The sequence below is a fragment of the Caloenas nicobarica genome, chromosome 2 (assembly GCF_036013445.1).
Source record: "Caloenas nicobarica isolate bCalNic1 chromosome 2, bCalNic1.hap1, whole genome shotgun sequence".
NCBI classification, from domain to species: Eukaryota; Metazoa; Chordata; class Aves; order Columbiformes; family Columbidae; genus Caloenas; species Caloenas nicobarica.
The window spans coordinates 130219381-130245784 of NC_088246.1; the positions used below are offsets into that span (position 1 = coordinate 130219381).

Sequence of the window (26404 nt, forward strand, 5' to 3'; positions counted from 1 at the left end):
TATCTATCCTAAGCTGTGGAAATTTGTTGCTGATTACTAGTGAAAGGCTCAGTGACGAGTAGTAAGCATTATGTGAACTGATAGGCATCTCTTTCCACACAGCAACAACTGTTCAGAAAACTTAATGCTTGTAGTATTTATATGCAAATGTGAAATCTACAGGAATCTCTCTAGATCTGGAGGAGTGCTGTGCTGTTAGGAAATGTCTATGAAAGAACCACTACTCCACTTCCCTGGACCGTTCTGCAAAATCTTGCCAAACCCCAATTTTCTAGGTCCTCCCCAGAAGGGTTTGGCAGTACGCTCAGAAGGAACTAAAGGGAATTTCAAAGCTGCAGGACATGCACACACCAAAAATAAGGATCTTCACTGCCTATCACGGCTGCTTCAAACGTGGTTGAAAAGATCTCAACTGCCATAGCAGAGAAATTCATCAAATATTCACTGGCAAGCACCATGCCAGCCTGGGCATGTCCTCCACCACCAGATGAATGGGCAAAGGGACCCCAACCAAGGCAGCAGCTCATGGCACTCATCTGAGCTCAGTTGCTCATGCAACAAGGCCTGAACTGAGACAGCTGCACTGAGACAGCTACAGGTCTCTCCCAATGCACCCTCTCTTCCAGCTAACACCTCTGCATGGCACGTCTGGGTCCTTTCTGGAGAAAGCAGGTCATTCAGAAGTAGTTTTGGTCTCCTCAGTTGGCACTGCCCTGGGTACTGGGTGTCCCAAAGCAAGACAAATTCCTAAGACAGAACCAACACCTGACAGCCTGAGCTGCCACAGGGCAGCTAGTATGATCCAGTGTGCAACTCATGGCTGGAACTGAGATTTTATAAACATACAACCCCACTGTGGCTCTGCTTTACCACATCAGTTGTACCATCGCAGCTCAATCCAGAAGTGACAAGGTCCTTAGTAACAGCAGAGTCCACATCTGTAAGATCACAGACTCCTCATCGGAAGATGACAAGGAAAAAAAACCCACTGATCAAATGGTACTTTTTTCTATCAGTAGAAAGAAATCAAGTCTGGTTACAATTGACTGCCAGCTGTCACCATCACAGGTTTTGACTCAGGTTGACTAAGTCACACAGTCATCAAATTAACCAGCTCCTGCTTCACGTACCATATCACTTCAGTCCTGCCCAAAACAACTCTCAGGTCACTTAACAATGCCCATCTTTGGGCACAAACCCTGGAGGAGATACCCAGCTACTCCCTGTGCTGAGGGAAAGTCCAAGGTGACACTGGACTTTTAACATTCCTTAGTAGGGTAAGGTCTTGGAGTACAAAAATAAAGGAGGAAAAGCGTTATCAGGCACAATGGAAACCTCACGGAAATAAAGGAATAGTAAAAACCCCTACATATCTGTATATACAAATTCTGGTTATAAAGAAACAGAGAGAGTTAAATGAAGGAGTTAAAGAAAGAGAAAATGGATACTAGTTTGTTCCCAAATTAAAAACAGACTGGCATAACTGGACCCAATTTATATAGAGCTACTATGAGAGGATATAAGCTCTCAATCTCTGTTCTCTAGAAGCTCCTCATTACTGAGGAAGTAGTTGATCATATCGTATTTTTTTGACAAATAACTGGTCTGAAAAGGCATTTATTTTAATGGGCATATTTTCTTGAAAACGTAAGACTAGTTTAAAAAGAGCTACTATACTACCTTTGGCCATTTCCGTTACTGTGATTCAAGGAATCATAGAATCATAGAATATACTGAGTTGGAAGGGACCCACAAGGATCACTGAGTCCAACACCTGTCCCTGCACATGACAATCCCAAAATTCACACCACGTGTCTGAGGCCATTGTCCAAATTCTTCTTGAATACTGTTAGGCTTGGGGCCATGACTAGCTACGTGAGGAGCCTGTTCCAGTGCTCCACCACCCTCTGGGTGAAGAACTTTTTCCTGATGTTCAACCTAAACCTCCTTTGGCACATCTTCCTGATGTTCCCTCGGGTCCCATCATTGGTTGCCAGAGGGAAGAGATCAGTGCCTGCCCCTCCTCCTCCCCTTGTGAGGAAGCTGTAAACCACAATGAGGTCTCCTCTTAGTCTCCTCTTCTCCAGGCTGAACAAACCAAGTGACTTCAGCCGCTCCTCATTCAGCTTCCCCTCCGAACCCTGCACCAACTTTGTAGCCCTCTTCTGGACACTCTCCAGTAGCTTTATGTCTTTTTTATCCTGTGTCACCCAGAACTGCACCCAGTGCTCCAGGTGAGGCCACACCAGTACAGAGCAGAGCGGGACAATCACCTCCCTGCCCGGCTGGCGATGCTGGGCTGGATGCACCCAGGACACGGTTGGCCTTCTCGGCTGCCAGGACACACTGTTGGTTCATGTTCAACTTGCTGTCGACCAGAACCCCTAGATCCCTCTCTGCAGAGCTGTTCTCCAGCATCTCATCCCCCAGTCTGTATGTACAGCCAGGGTTGCCGTGTCCCAGGTGCAAAATGCGGCACTTGCCCTTGTTGAACTTCATGCGGTTGGTGACTGCGCAGCTCTCCACTTTGTCCAGATACCTCTGCAGGGCCAAGGGATTGCTCAGATCAGTTTTGTAGCATTGCTTTTTCTTCTTGGGTGGCTAAACTCTAGTGGAAAACTCATTTTTGTATGCGTACGTTTTCTATAGAAACCTTAACAAACACATATAAATGGCTGTTGAGGCCACAGTTCTCTCTTCACCAGTATCCTGTCTCTAACAGTTGTCATAAGAAGATGACTAGGGAAAAATAAGAACATGGCAAGTAACTTCCCCTAGAAAATAATTCTCTCAGCCTCTAATGAGTATCAGCCCAAAATATTTTCTAAGTCTGATGTGATTTTTAGTTAAGAAACCCCATCTTTTTCCGCTGTACTTCTCTTCTTAAGTTTTTTTGCATCTACAATATCCAACAGCAAGGATTTTTCAACAGTCCACAGCCTGCTACATGAGCTGTTTGTTTTGAATCTAGCTCTTACTAGCTTTATCTGACAGTTTCAAGTTCTACTACTCTGCTTGTAAATTCTGAACACATGAAGGCTGCTGAAAAATTAAACTTAAGGAGTTCCTACGGCCAACGTGAAAATATGTGCAAGCTCTGCTGAAATCTTGTAGTTGCAACTAAATAAACCACATCTAATATTAACTAATCCAACCTAATCATCTTTAGTAGTACCTGAAGGCATTATGCCAGAAGGTACCTGAAGGTATAGGCATAAAGTATTACCTTTAATCCATGTTATTACTGAGCACGTTCGCATATTAGCTCAGGTACCACAAAGAAAATAACCCTTCCAACTCAGGACTTTCTATGATTGTATGATTCTAACTGCTCCACCTAGATATATACGCAGACATACCTTGAAATGTAAGTTATTTTCTGCTGTCATTATGCAGGCAGATTATAACAAGCATGACATTTTAAATGGCCCGTGTTATATTTATACCTATTTTTACTACTACTTGCCATGCTCTCTGTGTTGTTTCAGGTCGCTAAATAAATTTAATAAGTGGAAAAGCAAGCATCTGCAGTGTGGTTTATTGCTGGTTCAATTTTCTGCATCTCATTTGCAGTTTTATCTGGGTTTAAAATACTGCCAGCAACGTGAATGCACTAAGCCAATGGAAAAGTTACCTGAATGACTTTATTCACACCAATCTATCTCTAAGTGACAGGGTTGGCTGAGACTAGGGACCCTACCTCTTATTTCCTAAATACCTCTGTCTAAAGAAATCAATGTTCCTGAACTGTGCACCTGCACTCCCTCTTCACTGCATAAGGTGATTCCAAGCCACTGAAAACCGAAAAGCAGCTGATATCAAAGTTTTCACCTGAAGCTTTTCCTGTAACTTAGGAAAAACCTCATTTTATGATGTTACTTTCTGCCATAGAAGCACTCTAGGCTTATAAGTGCTATTTTGTGTCTCAAAGTACCCGAATGTTAGGGACTGCAATATTCAGTACTGCAATGCATGAGTTTTTTGGGAGACAGAGGGCCAGTTTCACACCACTTATTTTATAGGTTTTAATTTGTAGTACCTAAACCTGAAAGTTTTTAGTTCTTTCAGGCGCCAAAGTCAGAAAGGCAAGCTCTGTAAGGAATCAAGACAGCCGGCACCTCTGAAGATCTCCAGAAGTTCAGAACACGCAAGTGAGCACCTGACCTCCCTCCTATGACTTTTTGGCTGGCACCCTGGCCAGGGAAGGTGAGATGGGAACCGAGAGTGACAGCAAGGCCAGATCAGAATTTGGTCCGAAGACAATGATCACAATGATCAGTCCAGTGATCACACAGCCAGATCACACAGGGTTTTATTACACTGGTACCGGAACTCTTTGGTGTGTCTTTAGCTTAGTCTGAAAGGTTACTTTAAATAGTCCATGTGCCACCTTTCACCAGTGTTTCATAGACTGCAGTCACTCTGGCCTCTATCCACAGAGGGGAACAGCTGCTGGATCCTCTCCCAAGAGGCTGGATCTGCCTAGCTCAGTGACACAGGGAGTCCCTCTTTTCTTTTCCTGGCTGATATGTTTAAACTAGGTGAGACTTTTTTTTCACAAATGGAAGCAAAAAGTGTCTTCCATTGCACCATTTATCCCGTAGTCCACTGATTAGATATGAAAACCCAGCTTCCAAAGAATATTGAAGCAATCTACACAAGGTTAAACATGATAAAGAGAAGACATTGCATGAGCATAATTTAAAGGCCATTTCTGGGGACTACAGCATATGTCTGAAAATCCCCAACTCTGGGAGAAGACTGTGCCCTTTGCCTTCTCACACCTGAGTGGCAAGTGCAGCTGCAGACACCATCCTGTCACTGCCTGTGGTCTGTGTGCAGTCCAGTCCAGTAGACCTGAATTTCTGAAAACAAATGCCAGTTTGACCACTGCGGAATCTGCAAAACCAGAGCGAGCTAAGTACTGAGCTCTGTTGGGCCATGAGTATTTGCACATGCGCCACAGGTAAAAATCTTGCCTTGGGAACTATGTTGATATGCAAAACCTCTCCACACTGGGCACTGCAGCATCCTGCTGAATTAACTGTGCTGCCCTGTTTGCCCTGCTCTCGATATTGCTCAATGGTGCCACTGCTGATTAAAGCTAGCTCAAGTGTCTCTGCTCTAAGCAAATCAGTAGATATCCAGGGAATTTTAGCACCTCCTCAGCCAGGCAGGAGTTGAAAAGGAATCTGGACTAAGTTTGCAGCTGCATCCCTGAGATCCTGTACACATGCTCACGACCATCATGGCTGCAGAGCCCCACGAGGGCTGCTGCTTGCTTGCTTTCACATCTGTAATGCATATGCAGGACTACTGTAAAGGTAAACAGCTAGTATCAGACTTTCCATGTCCCAAATACCCCAAGGACCACAAGGGATGTTCTTCTGCCCCCATCTTCTACACCAGAATAAACCAGAGACTTGGCTCAGGGGCCACTCTACACACAGTGACTGTCACCCATGTCATCCATCACCTACCTCCTGTCATTAGTGACACTAAGGAGTATGACTGCTGCTTTGTGGCTTCCACTAGACTAATTTTTAATGGTTTTATACACTACTGTTTGATTTTGCTGATTATGCTTGTCCTTCCAGCTGGGCACTTTCGTGGCTGATCAAACGTTACTAAGTAGCTCTTAAATATTTATTGACTGTCTACTAATCACACAAATCAGGTTCACAAATTTAGCTCTTGGAGCTACTTTGTTCTTTATGGTCTAGTTGGATGCTAACCAAAGGCTTTCTGAGTGTTTTCTTTCTTGCACCATAAACAAACAAGGAACAGTTTTAGAAACAAGTTGCAGTTTGACCAGGAAATTAAATATCCAGGGCTTATACTGGTTCTGTCGCCTTCTCAGCTATCAGCTGGAACTTGTCTTATTATATCACACTGGATTCCAAAAGGCAATATGCAGCAACACGTCATACAGCAACAGGCAGACTTTTTCAGTAATCTCTCAATAGATGGAAAACACCAAATGATCAAAACCATTCCTCGAGAACATACCAATTTCAGCAGCACAGTGACACCAAAAGGAGAGGATAAATTTTTGGAGTTTTGCAAGCTACTCAGTGGCCGGCTGAGCTGGATGCCCTGGATGCCTGAATACCTGGGGTAAGCAGTGGCTCCCCAGCTGGGCCTGGGAGACCCTCCTGCCCATGTCCCTACTGCCAGGGTTACCCTCTCCAACATTTCCCACCCTGTGAAAGGCATTCTTCTGACCCCTTATCCCTCCACCATGTAAAACCCTTCCCAGCAGCAGATGGGTCGTGCTGTTCCACAGGCAGGAGAGCCCGCTCCATGACTTGCCCTGCTTACTGAACTCACTTCAGCTGCTCTGCTGAACATGACCGTGACACAGAGGTTAGGAGATCAGCTTAAAAATAAAGGTTAATGAAATCAGGCACATGAGAAACTAGAAGCATGAAACTGGAAACTTAATTGAGACCACTGTGAAAATTTAATCTTGGGGCATTTTTTTTTATTTCCCCGGAAGAAAGCTGAAGTTTACATATACACAAAGTAAATATGCTCAAATTAATAGCAAGCTACTGCAAGCTGTCTCTCTCCAGCTTTCATCACCTTTTGTACCTCAGCATATCATTGCAAGGTTTATTTAGGGGATTTTTTTTGTTTATAGTAAGTCTTTCATGCAAAGAAAAAGCTTTTTTCATCCTTTCAAGAACAGGTGATACACAAAATTATCTACTAACTCTGTTTCCAAAAGCTCATTATCAGACAGTTGTAAGAGGTTCATGCTTTCATCTTTATTACCTTCAGTGTTCAGTTATTGTTCACTCCTCTTTCAACGATGGGAAGCTAATGAAGGAAAATGGAATTTATATGCTGGGGACATGAAATCCCTGCTGACACATATCCACGTAACCCCGTTTTCTTCACATGTGGTCTGCCACACAGTACATATTGTTACAGATTTCTATGAACGCTCCTCCCAGGAGGGGATCATTTTTTTCTCGAAGGTAGATATTTTTCCAGCAACAAGCTGAACCAAAATACTCTACTAATCCTGCCTTCCGACACTGTGAAGCTGCCTGCTCTCCACAAAGGGAAACACAGCATTGATCCCTGAATTACTGCACAGCACATTGCAGATTTACCTGCATTGGTCAGAAAAAGCAGGCTCTTATGGAAATTGCACCAAAGATAGTAAGTCCTCCTCAGGAGCCGGTTTGTGGGAAAAGCAGCTTAGTTTCAATGCACCCACCGCTGTAGACACGGGATGTGTGAGAAGCAGCTGCCCTGCCTGTTTCAGCAGGTACAGATGCTGTCGACTCGCAGCGCTGCTTCACCTGAGCTGCCAAGGACACCCGTCATGCACACTAACAGAAACCGGCCCCAAACAACAGCATTTCCTGAACTATTTGTTCAATCACAAACAATGACATTGGTCCTTTCATTAATAGGATTCAACTGTAAGTTTGCTAAACATGTGTGCTGGGACAAAACCCAGAGTCTCATCTGACAAATTGCATTTGTTCACTTCTCAGGGAGACTGTTCTGTGTCTCCATGACATGATGCTGGTAAAGCTAATAAAGAGGAGAGCTTTATTAGATGCCACTAACAATAAAAGAGACTCTAGTTCCTAACATTTTTTTTTCTAAATCCTGTTCTCCTCTCCAATCATAACTGTGGAAGGCTTGTGCTATAGGAGTAAAGTAAGAAAAGGGAAGGTATAAGGCAAGATTTATTTCCTGGAGTTTTTAGAGCTGTGACCTGTTATTTCAGATACCCGGGCTTGGACTGAAACTTGATTGTGCTGGCAGTCAGTGTATGCACATTGGAAAAAAAGGTGGACCCCCTTCCCATGAAGCTACAAGCTAAATGAAACACAATTAAAAAAAAAAAATCAAAACCAACCAAACAAACCAAAACCAAAAAAAACCCAGGGCCTGGCTATATTTTGGTAATATCTAAACAAAGAATTGGTTTGCAAATGGTTTTATTCATATTTATTTAGATTGCTGTAGTAACCTACAGGAGCAAAGAAATACAAAGGAAAGGAAATAACTCCTCACCACATAAGTTCTATAGTCTTAATATTAGGCTATATGATAAAAAAGGATTATCTTAATTTGATAGCAATATTTTTGGTTTGGTATTCAAGGACATTCTGGATGGCAGAGATTTGCAGTCTCCTTGTTGGCGAGCAGCTGGAATCACAGCAATGATGCAATTTTTGTGTAGCTGTCAAACAAGGGACCCTCTCACTGTCTTAGCTGGATTCCTTCTTTGTTGTTATTGTTCTGATCCAATTAGTCACTGCTTTCAATTTAATGGATCCAACTGGCTGATTGGACTGAAAGAGATACAAGAGGTAACAGAAATCTAAACTGGTGGTACAAGAGGAAGCATAGAATGTTTTTATGTTTTTAGTGCCTCAGTAAGTCAATTGCATGATTTAACTAAACCTTAATTGCACCAAAACAACAGAAAGGCATCCAAAAGGGTCTGTTTGGATTCATTACATATCAGAAATGTGAGGGACGGAATTGAACTAATCCGGGAATCTGTCATTATGAGTAAGTTCCCCATGGAGCCTGTTTTAGTTCCCTTATATCACAAAACACGGAAGAGACCTGAAGGGAGGCTGTAAAGAAGAGGGAGACAGGTGGTGCCCAGGGCCAGGACCAGAGGCAATGGGCCCAAACTGAAACACAGGAGGTTCCCTCTGGACATCACAAGACACTTTTTCACTGTAAGGGTGACCAAGCACTGGCACGGATTGCCCAGGGAGATTGTGGAGTCTCCCTCCTTGGAGAGCTTCAAAAGCCATTTGGACATGGAGACAATTCACTGGTTCAGGACTTCCCATTCGGATGCTGGTTATGGTGCAAGAGAAGGGATGCTGTATATGCCTTTGACATAAGGCTCCTTACCCTGTATTCAAATATCGAACATGCCTTCAGACATAAGGCTGGGGCACAGAACAACAGGTTCTAAAATGCTGAGATGTATAATACAGAGGTGCCCTTGACCTTCCTGATAACAGAACTGCTGACTACACAGTAAAAACAGCAAAGCTGCTTGTGCCCAACATAAAACAGCAGAAAATCCTTGAAAATGTATTCTAATCTGTGCATGCCTCCAGGTCCCATCCACTTCCTTGCAGATGGTACAGTTAGAAAAATACTGAGTTATGAAACATACTCAGCTCATCAAGGAAAAATAAGTACTTTTTAAATGTAAAAGAAAAGCAGAACTAAACATGTTTGTCCAGGGAAGATTCAGAAAGGGAAATCTCCCATGGGGTATGTCTGTGCTGCCCAATGCAGCTGAGATCTCTGGGCTGGGCTGCTGCCAGTGCAGGTAGCTCAGACATCAGACCTGGCATTGCCATGTTAAGGCAGAGCATGGGGCAAGACAATTTACTCTGAAGCAAGTAGCTACAGTGCTTCTCCTATCCATCCTAGCCTGTTGAACTGCCTTTGATGTCCATACACTGCTCTGTGTTGCGAGTAGAGACTGAAGTATGTGTTTTATTAAACCTCAAAAGGAAAGCATGCTTTTTTGTTGCATGAACAATAACATCCTTTGATGTCTGAGGAAGAGTTGTCCACCAAGTAAAAGATTTGAAGCTATCAAACGATTGACCACGAGGACTAAGAAAATGTTCACCATGTCAGACGTTCAGGATGAATTTACATATAGTGCTGCTTCTTTATTATCATTTTGTTTGATCTCTGCATTAAAAAAATTCCATGGGTCTGAGGCTGCAAACTCCTGAACCCTGCTTTATAACACACTGGTAATTCTCAGTTTCTGATGATGTTACAGTCTGAGCATACTGATTCTTATACTGATTTCAAAGAGCTGGTATACTTCAACATTTCCCAGAATTTTGCCATTACTGTCTCCCACCTCTTGTCTCAATGAGAACAATTAGATGAAGATGGTAAAGAAGTAATGCTAGTGCACTTTCTGAACAGCGGTGAATAGACTCCTATTTCAATTCATGCTGCGTTTACTGCAAATGTTATTATTTACTGCAAAAATGAAATCAGATACTCTTACATTCCAGTGTGAATGTTAAGTGCCATATAACAACAGTTTGCCTTGTTTTCAATTTAGAAATAGATACAAATGAAATAGCACTTTTTCACAGACAGAAAAGAACAGCCTCCTCATTAGCCAGGCAGTGACACACTGACTTAACACACAGTTCAATTAATTGCTATCTGAAATTTACATTTTAATTCCTAATAATTTTGATTTCCTCATCTATGCCCCCAGGCTGTCACAGGGTGGACAATCAAAGCATTCCACCCCTTTTCCATCTCCATTCTCTCCTTCTTCAGCCCACGATGCTGAGACCAAGATATATCACCATGCTGTTTCCCTCTACAGTCAGCCCCTCAGCACCAAGCTTTAACTCTAGGTATTAAGAATACAAAGCAATAAACCACCTTTCCATGAGCTCATGATTTTCAGTTGCTGGTTTTCCTTGCTCTAGGATTAGGGTTTGACAGCAATGTAGTAACACCCAGCAACATGTAATACAAAATATTCTCTGTGTAAACAGTGCCTATTTTCCTCCTCCCTTGCTTCGCATTTATCCTCTTTGGTTTTCACTTGGCTTGCTCACAGCTCCACTGTAGCTTTTTTTCCCTGTTGGACCATCTCTTTTCCTGCTCCGCACATCTTCTACACTCTCTTCCAAAAGTCAAAATGTCAAAGAGTCCAAAACTGAGCCTTAAAAGCAAGATTTCAAATGGACCTGATAACCAGCACCTGGCCATAAATAAAAGGCAGACATTGTCTCAGATGTAAAAGCAAAGGGAAAAACATTGCTTCAGATACGTATGTGGTGCTCAAATGCTCATGCCATTCTTGTGTTTAAGCTACATGAAGAAAGTAATTTTGGAGAAGAAAGTAATTTTGGGGAAAAGCTAATGCATGAAATAAGAAAGAAAATATAAGCTTATACCAGGCTTCTGAGGAATTACCTTCCAGTGAAACACCTTCTCACAACTTTTCCACACCGTCTTCCTCCTTAATATCCCTCACTTCTTTAAAATGCCCATCCATGCATTTCTTAATGTCACAGCTTAAATCCCTCACTCTCAATACTCTCCCACATCCATTCCTCCTTTTCCATGACAGTCTTCTTCATTCTCAATATACCTTTAAGGGTTATGATCTAGTCGCTGTCTTGATGATGATACAGCAAGGGCTGGAGGCCATTCATACAACTAGCAAGGGGTTCAGAAGCAGCACACACCACTAATGTTGTAACACATGCCCAAGTGATTCCTCTCAAACAGGGACTGAAGACCTAAGACACTACTATGGTGATAATAAACAAACCTATTCAGAAAATATCTTTATAAACCCTTCTATATTTTCTCAATTTTCATCAGCAGAAAAGAATATTTTGAAACACTAACTAAACTCTAAGCAATCTACACAGGACACTATTCTTATTTTCTAGGAAGTCACAGAAGTCCATTCTAACACTTTTTCCCATCCCTCTAAAAGGTGAATTACTACATAAGCTTCGTTATAAGCTAGATGTAAAACCAAAGGGCCACATCGTAACAGTGTGTGTTTATATTACGATACTTGCCAAATTGTCATTTGAATATATGGCTTCTTCGGTACATCATCCATCAGCATTTTTTACATTTCTTTATCAGACTTTTTGGAAAAAAGTTGGTTTTGCCACAGATAATTCCAAGATACTTACCCAGTTGTGTAAGGTATATTTATTCCCCCCAGATTAATGCTTTCACATCCAACAATGAAGAGAGTTGAAAAGCACAGCAGAGATACACCACTGCAGATCATAGCCAACTTCGCAGACTCTCTCGCACCAAGTTTCAGTTTTTTAATAATGTAGCCGCCTAGGACAATCCCAACACCAGCACTCGGGACAATAATCACACCTGCCAGGAAGAAATTTGAGCAACCTTAAAACAGGACCTACCAAAATGGAATAACACATAAATATTGGCTTCGTTCCCTAATTAGATGACTGCAAATGCTATACTAAGATCTCCATTGTCTGCCAGCAAACTGAGTCAGACTTTTCAAACCTTTGGAGTGTTGTCAAAGAATTAATAAAAGCCTCCTTATGATATTACCAGCAGCCAAAGCACTATAAGAGAACTATTGTACTTAAAAGCAGAAACATTGCTTTGTATTTATTTTAGAATGGCGAGAAGGGATACACATTGTGCCAATTCTATCACTGAAAATTTGAAGAAATCCAGATTTGGACACAAATCTTCCTCTTCCTGCTCTCATGATTAAGTCCAGTGAAGCACAAGTGTTAATCCCAGGCAGGATCCCAGAAGCCTTCCCACCTCGAAGTGCATGCACAAACCCAGCTCCAAATTCTGTCTTCTGGATACTCTACTCAAGTTGAATACCACTTTCTTACACTGGCAGCCCCAATCATCTCAGCACAGCCACATGGAGTGCAAACTGATCAAGCATAATGAAAGAAATTAAGATACTGGAATTATTATTAGGATAAGTTTAAGACACAAAAAACAAGCCTTCGAAATTTCTGTCGCTCTGCTGCTGCGGTTTTAAGGTGGCAGTTTAGCAACACATCACCGGGTTGTCCTCACTTCCCAGGGCCTGAGGCGGTGGTGTCAGTGAACGTCTTGCACTTCTTAGCTTCCCTTGGCTTTTGCTTCTGACATGTGAGAAGCTCTTTAAATAACGTCTTTGCTAAAAAATATGCATTCCACATAAATATGGAATTTGAACAACTTTTGGCAGTTGCATCTAGGGAGGAGGAACTAAACTTTATCATCCAAATCCTTAAAGATGTTCGTCTTCTTTTTAAAGAAGTCGGTAAGACTGTCAATTGCAAATATCTAATATTACTGCAAAACATTCTCATTCTCTGCTAATTTGTCTAAAGGTGAAGTGTACACCATATTTATCAAAATGTTGAGAGCACGAAAGTGAAAATAAGAGGTAAAAAGAGTTGCCATCTTAATTATACTGCCATCACCAATGGCATTATAAAATCAAACGTCATTTTATTAGGAAGATTCTCAATAACGACGCTTTGCAGACTCAAAACCAATGTTTCTCATAAGAGCAGAATTTAAATGTGTAAGTCTTTCTAGGAGAATGAAATTATTTTCATGAAGTTCAAAGCTGTTATCTCTCTCAAGCTGTTATATCTCTCACTTTCAATGACTGAATATGAACAAGGGAAGCAAATAATGCAAATCCTTTCACTTGCCCTGAAAATGTTCTCTCTGGGTGAAAATGGTAACTCAGCTGAGTCCACCAGGCATTACCTGCTCTATGAAATCTGTGTCAGAGAAGCTCACATCCACGCCGAAGGCAGACTGGGATCACCTGCAATGCCTTCTAAAACCCCCCTGGCAGGTGAACCAAATTCCATGGACCAAATCCATGGCTACATCAGGTATACAATGCAAGGATCTTGCCCAAGGTAAGGGCTTACTGACCATAAACTAACCTCAGTACTTTATTCTTCTTTCTTCCATCTTATAGCTTAGCTTTCAGTTCTTAACCTCTTTTGGGACTGAATTTACATTTTCTTTCTTATTCTCCTGAGAGCATGGATATTGGAAAAGCCCTTCACTAGAACTGAGACTGTACCTTGTCAAAACTCAGCAGGTAAATACTTTGTGAGGCATTATGTTAGTAGTTCTTTTCATTAGTGAATTATACTGCGCTGCTGTTTTCATCCATCCTCTGCCACATGATGAGGATCAGAATATTAAAGATGAGGAGAACACGAAGAAATTGCCTGCCAAGGCTTGCTCTCATTCAGGGAGCTGGAAAGATATAGGGAAACCTACACAGAAGAAGTATAAAGACTAGTTCCTCCACACAAAGTGGAGCTGGGGATGGAAAAACTGTCTCTCTGGGAGAAACTGAAAGGGCAGGAGTAGATTTTGCTGTTTGTGGTGAAGGCAGCAGAGACAAGTGCACACTCCCTCCTGTGCATCACGAAGCCTGACAGGTTCTTTTGCTCTAACTACAAACTCTTCATCCTTACACTCCTCTCTTTCAGCAGGGGATGCAAAATCAGAAGTGATGTACTGTCAAAGAAACGCAGCTACTCCAGTGCACTTCCAGATGAGCTTCCAGGGCAAAGCAAAGCATGTATATCTAACCAGCACATGCATCCTTCTTTTTCAAAGGCATTTAGAGGAATAAAGCTTAAGATCTGATCCTAAGCTGTTGCACTGCACTTTCCTTCATTTCATAATGACAGTTTGGCTTACAGGAATTGTGTGTGTGCCAAATACGCTCCTGGGTACAGTGCTCTGAGGCAATATCAGCTTTCAGTCAGCAATTTTCAAGCTTTGTCCTTTTTGCTGTTGTCAGGATGCTGCAGCACTTCAGGCTTTCCGCAGCAGCAAAAGATGATCTTAACAGCTACTAATAGTCTGGGAACAGAAAACTGCAACATCTGCTAAACAGGCTACGCTTTCAAAGGGAACACCGTGGAGATTTGCAAACCAATTCTGTCTGGGATACATATTATACCTTTTCTAAAACTAAAGGTAGATCCAATGTGTTTGTAACCATTTTAGCAGAAGTTACCAGAACAGTGCTTTGTAATATATAGCGTGCAGTTCTTCCAGTTACAAATTATTTGAATTATAACTCTTTTTCACAAGTCAACCAGCTAGAAAAGCACCTGAAATTTTAACCTGGATTTGTCTAAGATCTACCTGTAACCTAAAGTCAAAGTTGTTTGGGTTTTGCTTTTGGACCTGAGAAAGCCTGGAGGCTACATGCCACCTGCTCTGCACATGGAAAACAAAACTCTGAACAAGACAAAACTGCAGCAGAAGCTGCACAAGTTCAAGACATGAAGTTTAGCACATGGCATTTTTGCTGATGATTAATGTCAGGTTTGTTTAAAAATAGAAACAAATTGAGACTTAAAGAATTCCTGCTATTTAATTGAGATGGAAAATGACCAATAAAAAATTTACACCAGTAACATAAGGAGATTCAGCAAGCACATGTATTCAGCTGGTGATGTACATATGAAGTATAGATGTAGTAATATAAATAACATTTAAGTGAATTAATTTTGCTAACCAGAAGTTTGTAAACTGGACATGTCTTTTACGAGGTTAGCCAGTAGCAATTTAACACAGAGTTTCCAAGTTTCCTCTTCCCATTTTTCCTGCAATTTATAAAATGAATAATAATGGTTGACTTTAATGCTAAGTTTAGGAGTCGGGCTTGTGGAAGCAATGCTCGCTTGTCCATGTTGCACATCCATCTTCAGCTATTTCATCTCCTTCTTCTGTTTCATTACAATAGTCTTTATCAAGCAATTTACGACAGTGAAAACAACAGATGTTAATGGCTTCACACCCCGGACAGGGCCATGTCATTTTTATCTCTTTTAATGTACTGACTGTTGAATATTTTGTCTGGCAAGAATATTTCTGGCTTATCCTGAAAATGAAGCGAGTTATAGAGCAGCAATCCCATCAAGACTGATTACAGCAAAATGCCTATCCATGTGTGGCTGCTGTAAGCTTCAGATAGAATCATGGTCCCATCAATCAGCGTTCCCTCCTTATATACAGAACACAGAGATCCCATGCCCTGAAGAAAATCTCATCCCAGCAAGCTCTCAAACAGAAGGCACCACATGGTGCTTCTCTGATGTTTCCCCTCCACGCTGTGGAAAGACTCCTTGCTTTTCTTCCAGCCACTGCTGGTGACATACGATTCCCATGTGAGGTGTCTGTCTCTTTCTCTCTCTTTCTTCTACTGCTTTTTGTCTTTTCCTTGACTGATGACCCTGGGCAGCTTCAACCCCATACTTCAGCCCTGTTCCCACAACTCAGTCTTCACTCCATCACTCCTTCTCATGCACTGGAATTATTGGGGAGCAAAGAACTAACCTGCCTAGTAATCAGCAGCTATTCTATATGAGAAGCTCTATGGAGAATTAAAAAAAGATCCTTATAAAGACAAGCATCTTTGATGCAACCAGGAAAGAAGGGAAACAATCTGCATGACATAGTCCCGAATTCTGCACAACATTTTGGCCCCTTCCCCAAGGGAAGTTCCCATCTTTCCCTTCCGCAGAGCAGTACGAAGATTAAAATTCTGTGGTTTGTAGCTCTGTTAGAAGTTGGATGTGGCTGCATATTACTGTGACAGAAGGAGAAGTGCTACAGCCGCAAAAGAGGGGTCTCAGACCTGAAATGATGGATGGGAGAGGATTTGGGGAGCTCTCCTGACTAGATTAGATCATTGTTCGTTCAGTGTTAATCAGTAAATATGGAGAAAACTACCAGCCTGGAGAGGAGAGATAACTGAAGGATGAGACAGATAAACTACTTGTCACTGGGGAAAAAAAGAAAGATTAGGATATTTTAAAGTTCAAAGACAAAGTAAAATTCACAGAAAATAAGAACAGCTTTAAAAGATCCTTTAAAGCACACAAGCTGCAGTAATGCCTATGGGTTTTCTAGCTTGTTTTTGTTGCATTTTCCCCCCTTGAAGATCACTAACATATTAGAAAATGTCTGTCTAGGCTTATGTAAAAAAAACCCAGCCCTTTAACAATATAAATGGGTTCGCATTTTACTAAACACGTATATAATAGCAAACATCAAAAAACGGCCTGAATATCTAACCAAATGCACAAAGCTGGATCAAATCACCTGTTCAACAAGCACATTTTTGGTCAATTCATACACTGATTCATTTCATTAGTCAAAGAACACCCACCCTTTCCACATTACACTACGTGGCAATGCCTTACCAGTGTAGATGCTGGCATTGGAAGCTGGGATGCCAAACTGTGACTCGATGAACTTGGGAATGAAGGTAATAAAAGCTGTGACAATGGCACTCTCAGCTGTGTATGACAAACTCACAAAAAGGAATGTCATGTTGCTTAAGATCCTGACAGCTGCTCTTGGAAGCTCTATAAAATGACAAAAATGACAAACGGATGTTATAAATAATGAGCGAGAAACAAAAGCAAACTGAAACAAACCAAATTGATTTTCTTTGAGATGGACTGGCAATAATGGCTTGCTAGCATCTGGCCACATTTGCTAAGCGGAAGGGAGAGTGCATATTTGGGATTGCAGTCTTTGCTGTCTGCTCTTACCCTATCTCATGTCCCCACCCTAGGGCTGCAGTCCTACTTTTCACAAATACAACTGAGGTCTGTTTTAACAAAACAGTCTAGAAGTTACAGGGTCTACATAGTAACCCTATAAAGGAAAGAAAAACAGCAATAAAATGTAGTGATTTTGGAATTATTTTGATGTCTTTCTTTGAAATTTTCTATGGCATAACACATATCACACTGCTGAACCAATAGTACAGAGTTTTGCACTCCACAGGAGGAAAACACAGCACATAGTTCCCCTGTAACTCTCTTCTTCAAGGACCATGCTTGGAAAGCTGGGATAATAATAATATAATTTGAGAAGGGAACATTTTTCTACATGATTTAAAGGTATTTACAACAGATGCAGACAAAGCATACTGAAAAAATAACGTCAATGATATCAATGAATCCCAACATACCTTACATACAAGGGATGGAATATTATCAGAAGGGATAAAATGATCAATCAAAAATGAAAGCACATCATTACCTTCAATCAAAAAAGTAGTCATAGATGTTGCAATTAACCTCAAATCAAATATCAGAACTCCATGAAATTCAGCACTGTAGTTAAAGAAACACTTAAATACTTTTAATTCAGTCCTGTAGTGACAATAAATTATCATCAAGATAACAAGATGATGATAACTCTGTTGAAGACTTAATATTTTCAGATTACATGGTGTGATTTTAAACATGTTTCTTTTTTTTTCCTTGGGGCTTCTACTGAGATCAGATTTTCTCTTCAAGTGTTACATGTAACCTACTAAGGTTTGGGTTTTTTCATGCTGCTTGAATCAAAGCCCATTGAGTTCAATGACAGGAGTGCCCATTAGAAACACAACAAGTTGAGTAAGAGTTCCTGAGTGAGAATTTTATTGATGTTAAGAGTTGCCATGTCAAAAATCTGTCTCACTTCATCCATTAACTCCAGCAGGTTATCTGTATTAAAGCAAACAGAATTTAGACTCTCGTTATGTCAAAATTTGTCAGGCTGCAAATTAGCACCTAAGTTGTCTGACTACATCCAGTCTTAGCTTATGCTGGCCATCAAAATTTATGTTGAATTCATTATGAGTACAGGTTTATAATTTTAATGCTCTCTTGCTGCTTCTATGAAGAAACATATTAAACGTTAAATACAAAATTTGGTGGAAATAAGTAATGAATAAATCATATTAAGAAGCACCCATATATTTGAATCTTAATGGTTTTTAGCACCTACAGATTTTTTTTTAAATGTGGCACTGTTTGCAATAGAAGAACAGAAAGAGATAAAGTAACAGAAGTATGAGAAAATATAATATCAACATGAATAAATTGAAACTGTAATGCAACTGTACACCTTCAGAAACTACAGTAGCAAGTACAAAGACAAAATAGTATCAGTACTTATTGGCAAATTTGCTGCATGTTCAAAATGCATCTGTTCAAAATTCATCTCATTGTTCACAAGAAAATGAAAGAGGGGAAAAAAATGAAAGATCTACAATACATCTACAAATCATCAGCCTTCAAACCTCATGAGCTTTGCCTTTGTGTCTATTTTTGGGGTGGCTTGGGCTGGGTTGGGTTAGCTGGTGGGGTCTTAGATGCAAAAAAGAAACCAAAGGGCAAGAGACAAGAGGCTCTAACCCATCTTTTGCAAAGCCTCTCATAGAATTATAGAATCATAGAACGTCCTGAGTTGGAAGGGACCCACAAGGATCATCGAGTCCAGCTCCTGTCCCTGCACAGGACAACCCCACAGTTCACACCATGTATCTGAGGGCCTTGTCCAGTCTCTTCTTGAACACTGTCAGGGTTGGGGCCGTGACACCTCCCTGGGGAGCCTGTTCAGGTGTCCACCACCCTCTGGGGGAAGAACCTTTTCCTCATGTCCAACCTAAACCTCCCCTGGCACATCTTCCTGCCGTTCCCTCGGGTTCTGTCATTGGTCGCTAATGGCGAAGATGCAGTTTAAGAAAACGGCTGCTGCGGGCCAGATGCAGCAGGATTTCCCCAGGGACAAGGTGCAGGACCAAGTGCTTCTCCCCCTGCAGGTAGTAACTTGCAGAAGACTGGGCATCACAGAGAGAAATATCATTTTATTAGGATGATGTACTAAGTGCTCTTTGTAGAAATGAAGTGGAAGTCCTCAGCCAAGGGCTGATCTATGCTAAATCCATTATTTTAAAGGGCCTGGTCCAAATATCATAATAACTGGTAAAGTTTAGCTCTTCCTGGTAAAAGTGAACTTCAGGAAAATGTATAATTTAGAATTTTTGATCTAAAGAATCTGAAGAACTAATTAGGTAAACTACTGCAGAGCTAACAAACATTTCGCTCTGGTGTTTGGATGTAGAGCTGTACTTTCTGTTGAGTCCTACTTGCATCTCATCTAAGCACTCAGTCTAAAGGTCATTATTAATTTCAAAACTAATTACCATTTTCAAATTGGATTTCTACTGATAAAAAGATAAAACTCAGTGTCTTGGAATAAGTTCTCTTACACTTGTGTGAAAGATTCTTCAGGGAACAGCTCTGCTGATTACTGTCATTTTTGGCATGAAATAAAACAGATTATTCCTGCATGCTGCACTAATACGTACCACCTGGAGCAGTTGAGGGTTGAAGCTCTCTGTGACTTATAAAAAGTAACCGTCTGGCATGCAAGGAAAACTTGGATATAGTAAGAAAGTTGCAAATAAAAATACATATTTAGAATTAGGCTTTCCCTGATTTCATCCTATGGTTACAGTCAAATCTTGTATGACAGAATCTGTATTGCACTTCTGAATTTAAAAACGTATAATAAAAATGCACTGTAAGTACTCCATATATTTCAACCACATTAATTCTAGTAAAAAACAAGAATGCTAAAAACTTCAAGGATCCTTTGTACTACATTATCAATCATGCATTTAAAACATTTCAATGTCACATTATTTTTGTGTGACTAGCTACAGGCCTAGGCTTTAATTTCAAGGCTATTATTAAACCTGTCTGGTTCCAATTTTTAGGAGATCTTCAAAAAACATCTCGTGTTTTTGCAAGCGTGCATCAGAAACAAACCTATGAGAACTTGCAGTCTCCCTCGTTCGGTCATTTGAACAAATAAATCCCTTTCAATTACATTCCTAAAACTGAAACGATCTTTCAGTATGGCTGCAACCATGTTTACTCTTCAGTGTAGTAATTCAAATCTTAAACATCCCCATATTATTTTTTTTTTAATAACCTAATATGTAACTAAGAGTAAACTGAAACCTGCTTTGCTGGACTGGTTTGCTAGTCTACTGGCAATTTTCTTCCTTTCATGGTCTTTGATAATATTTTTTCTCTAGCTAGTACTCATTTGCTTTCACTCGTGTGCTGGACCACTGATTCATGGTAACGGAAAAGTAGAAGAAAAGTAGAAGTAAAATCTGGAAGCAACACAAATATTCATAAATACTGCTATAAGCCAAACTCTTCAAGCACTGTAAACAGAATTTCAATAAAACCTCAAATAATTCTGACTTCACCTCCTACTTAATAATTTAATATATTTTCTTCTGTCCCTGTTCCTGCGCATCTAGGCTAAGGCAGTACAAAGGATACAACCAGGGGAATAATCCATCCCAGTCTACAGCACTGTCCTCTTGTAGTTTATCAGCCAAGCCCCTTGTGAGGGTGATGCAGACATTAGCCAGAGGACCTCCTTTCTGCTGGTGCTCCAGGCTGGGACAGCACTACCCAAGTCTGCAGCTCCGAAGGAGGCTGCCACCACACCGAGGTCTCAGGGGCACCTCCTGCTATCGTGTAGTATAAGGCAGAGCCAAGATTTGAGGTAGAATTTCTGAATTGTTTATCAGAATGAAAATGAGCATTTTCAGTCACATACCACTGCTTCAAATATATTTTGCACAGGGCTAGTCACTAAATTCTAGAATAATATTTTGCCATGTATTTCACTATCTTATCACATACCATTTCAACAACCTCACTCAACTCAGGCATTTTCAGGACATTCCTTTAGCACCTGAGTGGTGGCCAGATCGTTGAATAGCCCCTAATATCCCATCAAGAGTAGAGAGGTTCGGAGCAAGTCTGATCTGATTATTACTTTTGTTAACTTGACTCAAAGCAGTTCCTCGCGGCTCCAGCTAACTCTGCTCATCACTGCACGGGGCCACACCAACCTTTTCTATTTTGAGCTCTTCAGAATGGTCTAAGAAAGGGCGAGGGGAAAGAGACTCGCTCAAGGTCAGTGGCACAGTAGGATCTCCAGCCCACGGTGTGCTGAACTCTCTGACATTTACAGTGCTCGCCAAGCGCCCCGGCACACAGACCACTGTTGTCTCCCCCTCTTCTGATCCCTGCCAACTAATCCTCGGGTACTGCAGAAACTCCAGCTACAACCACGAGCTCCTCAGGAGTTTCTTTTACCTTTGCTGATGCCCTGATAAGCATTATTATACTGTCTCAGCAGGGTCAGATTGGGAAGGGCACACGACAGCTGATAGACATGAAAAGGCAGATGGGAATATTCTACATTTTAGAAAGGGCTGGGTTCTTGTTTACTTATATGTATATGGGAACAAAATTCAAAACATTAACAAAAAATTAAAATAAAATAAAATAAAATAAAATAATAAAATAAAATAAAATAAAATAAAATAAAATAAAATAAAATAAAGGCTGAAAAATACATGTAATTCATTAACACCCTCTGGATTAGATCAGTACATTTTAGGTGAGTAATAAATACATCTGGTTTCTTTACACTGCTCCTTTATCTAATTGCACAGTAAGTTTCACTACAGTGAGAAATAAAGAGGACTGCATATACCGTTTCCCTAGTATGAAACCCTAAGGGTATCCATGTAATAAATGAAAATGGTGATTTTGTCTGCTCAGGTTCATGATTTATCTGCATGAATGAGATTGAACTGTGGCTTCTTCATGATAAATCTCCTCTAGCTCATGTTGCCTACACCACCTGTATTTCTCCCAATAAACTACATCCAATTTCCTTCCTCCTGTGACCTATTTAATGTTTTATTTAATAATTTTGATACCTGCCTCAGAAGCAATCTCCCTCTCATGTTGTTTACTTGCAACATAAATAGAAGACTGAGTTCCAAGCCCTTGTATCTCAAAACTTGAGAAAAAGCAAAGATGTATCTGTATTTTTATCTGATCCCAGCTCTACCATAGGCCAAAATAAAGCTCAGGTCACTGAAGTTGGAGGCTACTTGCAGCCAGAACGAGCTTTATTTTATTTTATTTTATTTTATTTTATTTCTTCAGCCTATACTGGCAACCATTGCAGGAAAAAGGACCCAGGCCCTCTCCTGTCATGCCTTTTTGATTCCTTTTCATTAATCTAGAGAACTAACTTGAGTCAAATTAGGACAAGTTACAGTATGACAAGAATAATTTTGCCGGCCTTCCCAGGCAAGACAACACCATATCAGAAGATCAACACAGTTTCTTCCCTGCAACTTTTCTTACCAAAGCTGCACGGATTTTACAGATTTAATGGCACTGACCTCTGTCACAGCAGACTATGACATCACTGATATTTATTAGTACAGAACAGAAGACGTGACCTACTAAATCACCAGTCTCCTGGCTACTGCCTGAGTGGAGTTTCTGCCCATCGTTCTAAAAAAAGATGAAGCCCTGACATTCAATGGGAAGTATAAAATGTACACTGCACCTCAGAAGAAGCACTGCTAAATGACTTGGACACATGTGATCCCTTTTTCCTTCCCATTATAAACAAAATTGCCTCAAATGAGAAGCTTGAGGCATGATCTCATTCCATAAAGCCCACTTAAACTTGAAAAATAATTGAATGATAGTGCATTCCTGCTGCAGGCCCTCTCTGCTAGGATAAATGACACCTAATGGGAAAGCTATTATCAGCTTATAGTAAAACACTTTTCTGTGTGTTATCTTGACTTGCTTGGTATCTTTCTGACATGTGGAATACAATGTCACTTTTCACTGCTTCAGGTGGTGAAGTTTCTCCTCTAGAGAAAATGAAAAGTTTTGTATATGAGAAGTTCTAATTTGGTGGCTCAACTAATATAGTAATATAGGAATTTGTAGAAGGTATGGTACACATTTGGGCAGATATATATTAGAAAAATACATGCTAAAATGAGATATACAGTAGTTTTCATTTCTGTGAAAAAAGTACTAGGAAAGATTCTCCTAAAATTACACTTGTTTTCTGTGTATCTGCTGTGCCTGTAGTGACATACGGAAATGAAGAACCAGCATCAGCAAACTCATTCAGAAGCAGAGTTGTCTGAATCCCTCTATCTTTTCCAGACACACCTACAGGACGAAGCTGTCCCTCTGCTGTGACATTGCCTGCAATCATTAGTAAGGAGTGCAGCAGGGACTGAACTCCCTTTTCCCACTTCCCTACGTTAGTGAGAAAACCTTGACAAGAGTAGCCCTGAACTGCTTTTGCAATCACAGATCAGTAGATTTGAAGGCCCCAAACCCACAACTTGCTTTATGGATTTAGGAGAAAACATTATGTACAGGGACTCACAAAGAGGGAAGTACACAACATACTTGTCTTGCCTCTCCACCACTTTTAGAGCTACTTTGCACGGATGATTAGACCATATCTCAGACTAAGAAACAAAGGGAGAATATGGCTCTGAAAGATCTGATATTGCAGGTTTAACTTGCTTGCTCTGTGCTTTGATTAAGATGCTGGTTTGTAAGCTAATAAAATCACCACAAGCAAATCAGAGTCTCCTGTTTTTCCTTCACTTTCATAGAAACTACCAGTAACTTTCATTACCCCAAGCATATAGATGCATGTGGATAATATTACCTAGAATTACACTGGCTTTAGTCTAAGACCAGTACAGTCATTTTGCTAAGCCTTGCCTACGCAGTATAAGGAGAGATCATAAATGTATCATTAAAAAATCTTTCAATCATTATATCCTGGACTGATATCCAATGAAAAATTAATATTAATGTTCATGTCAATAAACTAACACTTGAAGTTTTCAGTTCGAATTACTTCTAATGGTACAAATAACATTTCATTATTTCTCGTAGTCCCATTGCATTCATCAGGCTACCACGAAAGAGTAGAACCAGCATTCGTATCATGGAATCCAAGAAGGACACAACAGCATTGACAACACAAAGGCATTAAGGTACTTGTCCTCTACTATTCAATATTATGACACTGTTAAGCCTATATTGTCAACTCCAACTGTACATGCTTCACATTAATTGTTAACAATGCTGCCTTTCTTCCCAAGGCATTTTATCAATTACTACTTACTGTTACATTTCACACTGGTGGACTACTTCTTGAATAAAATAAAAATTTCTATTACTTGTCAATCTTTTATCCTCTTCTTGTTTCAAAATTAGCACAGGTTTCATTTGTCCTAGCCCTCTGAAAATAAACAGCTTGCAGTATAAAATAGCCAGGAAAGGCATATGAAATAAAATAATTTTTCTCAATTAACTAACCAAAATGCATGAATGTAATTTAACTCACATACTAGAATTCTTTTTACTTGCTTCATTTATATTTTAAAAGAGTACTTTATTCTATGAAGGATGGCTTAAAGCAAGTATGACAAATACAAACTGTAAAGTGCACAAATATGTCTGGTAACAACTATACGAAATAGGTTACCTGCTTGTTACAAGTGCACATTAAACACTTCAATAATGTAAGTGAACGGATGTCTTACACTCATCACTGCACTCTGTAATTTTAAAGGAGGACCATCTGTTAAAATCTCAATAGCAAAACATAACATTAAATACAAGATGTCAAAACCATGCCTTCAATTACACTCATACAAACCTAGATGAGCCTGTATATAAAATTTAAAGCATTTAAAAATTAAAACCAAACTTCACCTTTAACGTTCTTTCCAAATCCCATAGAGGCAGGAACTGCACTGTCTGCTTGTATTTTGCTATTTGTTTTCTCTTTCATTACTTCATCATCGCTTGAAACATCATCAGAGTTCATCTTCTTTTTCTTTTTCTTTTTTTTATGTCGAGGAGGGAGCTTTTTTGGAAAGGTAAACATTGGAAATATCACAAGGAGCATTGCGATGGCACAAAGAAGAAATCCACTCCACCTAATGCCAGAAGACAGGAACAGAAATGAATGCCAACGCATTACATGAAATAAAAACATCATGATTATTACAGGCTGCAATAGCTAGAAAGACATATTTGCAAAACATGGAACATTGACATTAAAAGATTGGAGTGGGCGAGTGCCTTCACTGCACTAAACCCATTAATTAGAAGATGTTTCTGTTGGCTTGTCTACTGATAAAGGTATTTATCCAGAACCCATTAAATACTATGAAACAGTGTCAGCTTTGAGTTCCCGTAAATTTTCACTTCTGGTAATTATTCAGTACTGAGTCCTGAGAAGTAAATACTCACTTTTACTTTGCCTTTCTTGGATAATTCCCAGTAAAGCAATACAGTATTCCTCTGGAGAACATGAAAAAAGTTATCCATGGCATGAGAAGAAAAAATGTTGAGATGGATACAACGCTAAATCTGTCCTGCTTTCCAGTGCCTAGGTAGGAGTCTCCTGACTCCCATTCCCCATCCCCCTAAGCCACTTGGGGCAGAGCAGGTAGAAGAGTCAAGAGTGAAGCTGAGCCTTGGAAGAAGGGAGGGGTGGGCAGAAAGCGTCTGCAGTTTTGGTTTTAATTCTTACTATCCTACTCTGTTATTTATTGGCAGTAAATTAAATTAATTTCCTTAAGTCAAGTCTGTTTTGCCCAATGGCAACTGATGAGTGTTCTCCATGTCCTTATCTCCACCCACAAGCTTTTCATCATATTTTCTCCCCCTATCCTGCCGAGGAGGAGGAGTGAGAGAGCGGCTGGGTGGGCTCCTGGTAACCACCCAAAGTCAGCCCATCATGCCAATCTATACCAGTGTCTGGTAGTTTCAGTGAAGTCAATCACATTACTACAATACCAAACCATAATAAGAATTTTTTTACATTTTTTTTTAAAATCCTATACACTCAAAACCAGAAGCTACAACAGGAGGCTACTAATTATATATTTGTTCAAACTTTAGACATTTAGAAGTGTTGAGTAGAAAGGATTATTTGCACAAGAAACAAAAACATTTGGCCTCATACTTGTAATGCAAAGATATTGCAAATTGCATTTTTAAAGGAAGACATTCATATGCGTGTTAATGGCTTGTGTGGTAAATGGTTACATAAAGGCAGACACCAAACAAACAGCCACATGTAACACCATTTTTGTTAGAAA

The 26404-nt window shown here is 40.3% G+C and overlaps 1 protein-coding gene across 1 annotated transcript in view; it reads right to left on the bottom strand.

Moving 5' to 3' along the window:
* Positions 1 to 26404, bottom strand: part of SLCO5A1 (solute carrier organic anion transporter family member 5A1) — a 77817-nt gene that overhangs the window by 12953 nt on the left and 38460 nt on the right. The window contains exons 4-6 of the mRNA XM_065627619.1: positions 25008 to 25234; positions 16764 to 16928; positions 11709 to 11907 (exon numbers count right to left, since the gene is read on the bottom strand). Of these exons, the coding sequence (XP_065483691.1) occupies positions 11709 to 11907; positions 16764 to 16928; positions 25008 to 25234 (591 nt within the window). The remainder of the gene's footprint in view (positions 1 to 11708; positions 11908 to 16763; positions 16929 to 25007; positions 25235 to 26404) is intronic.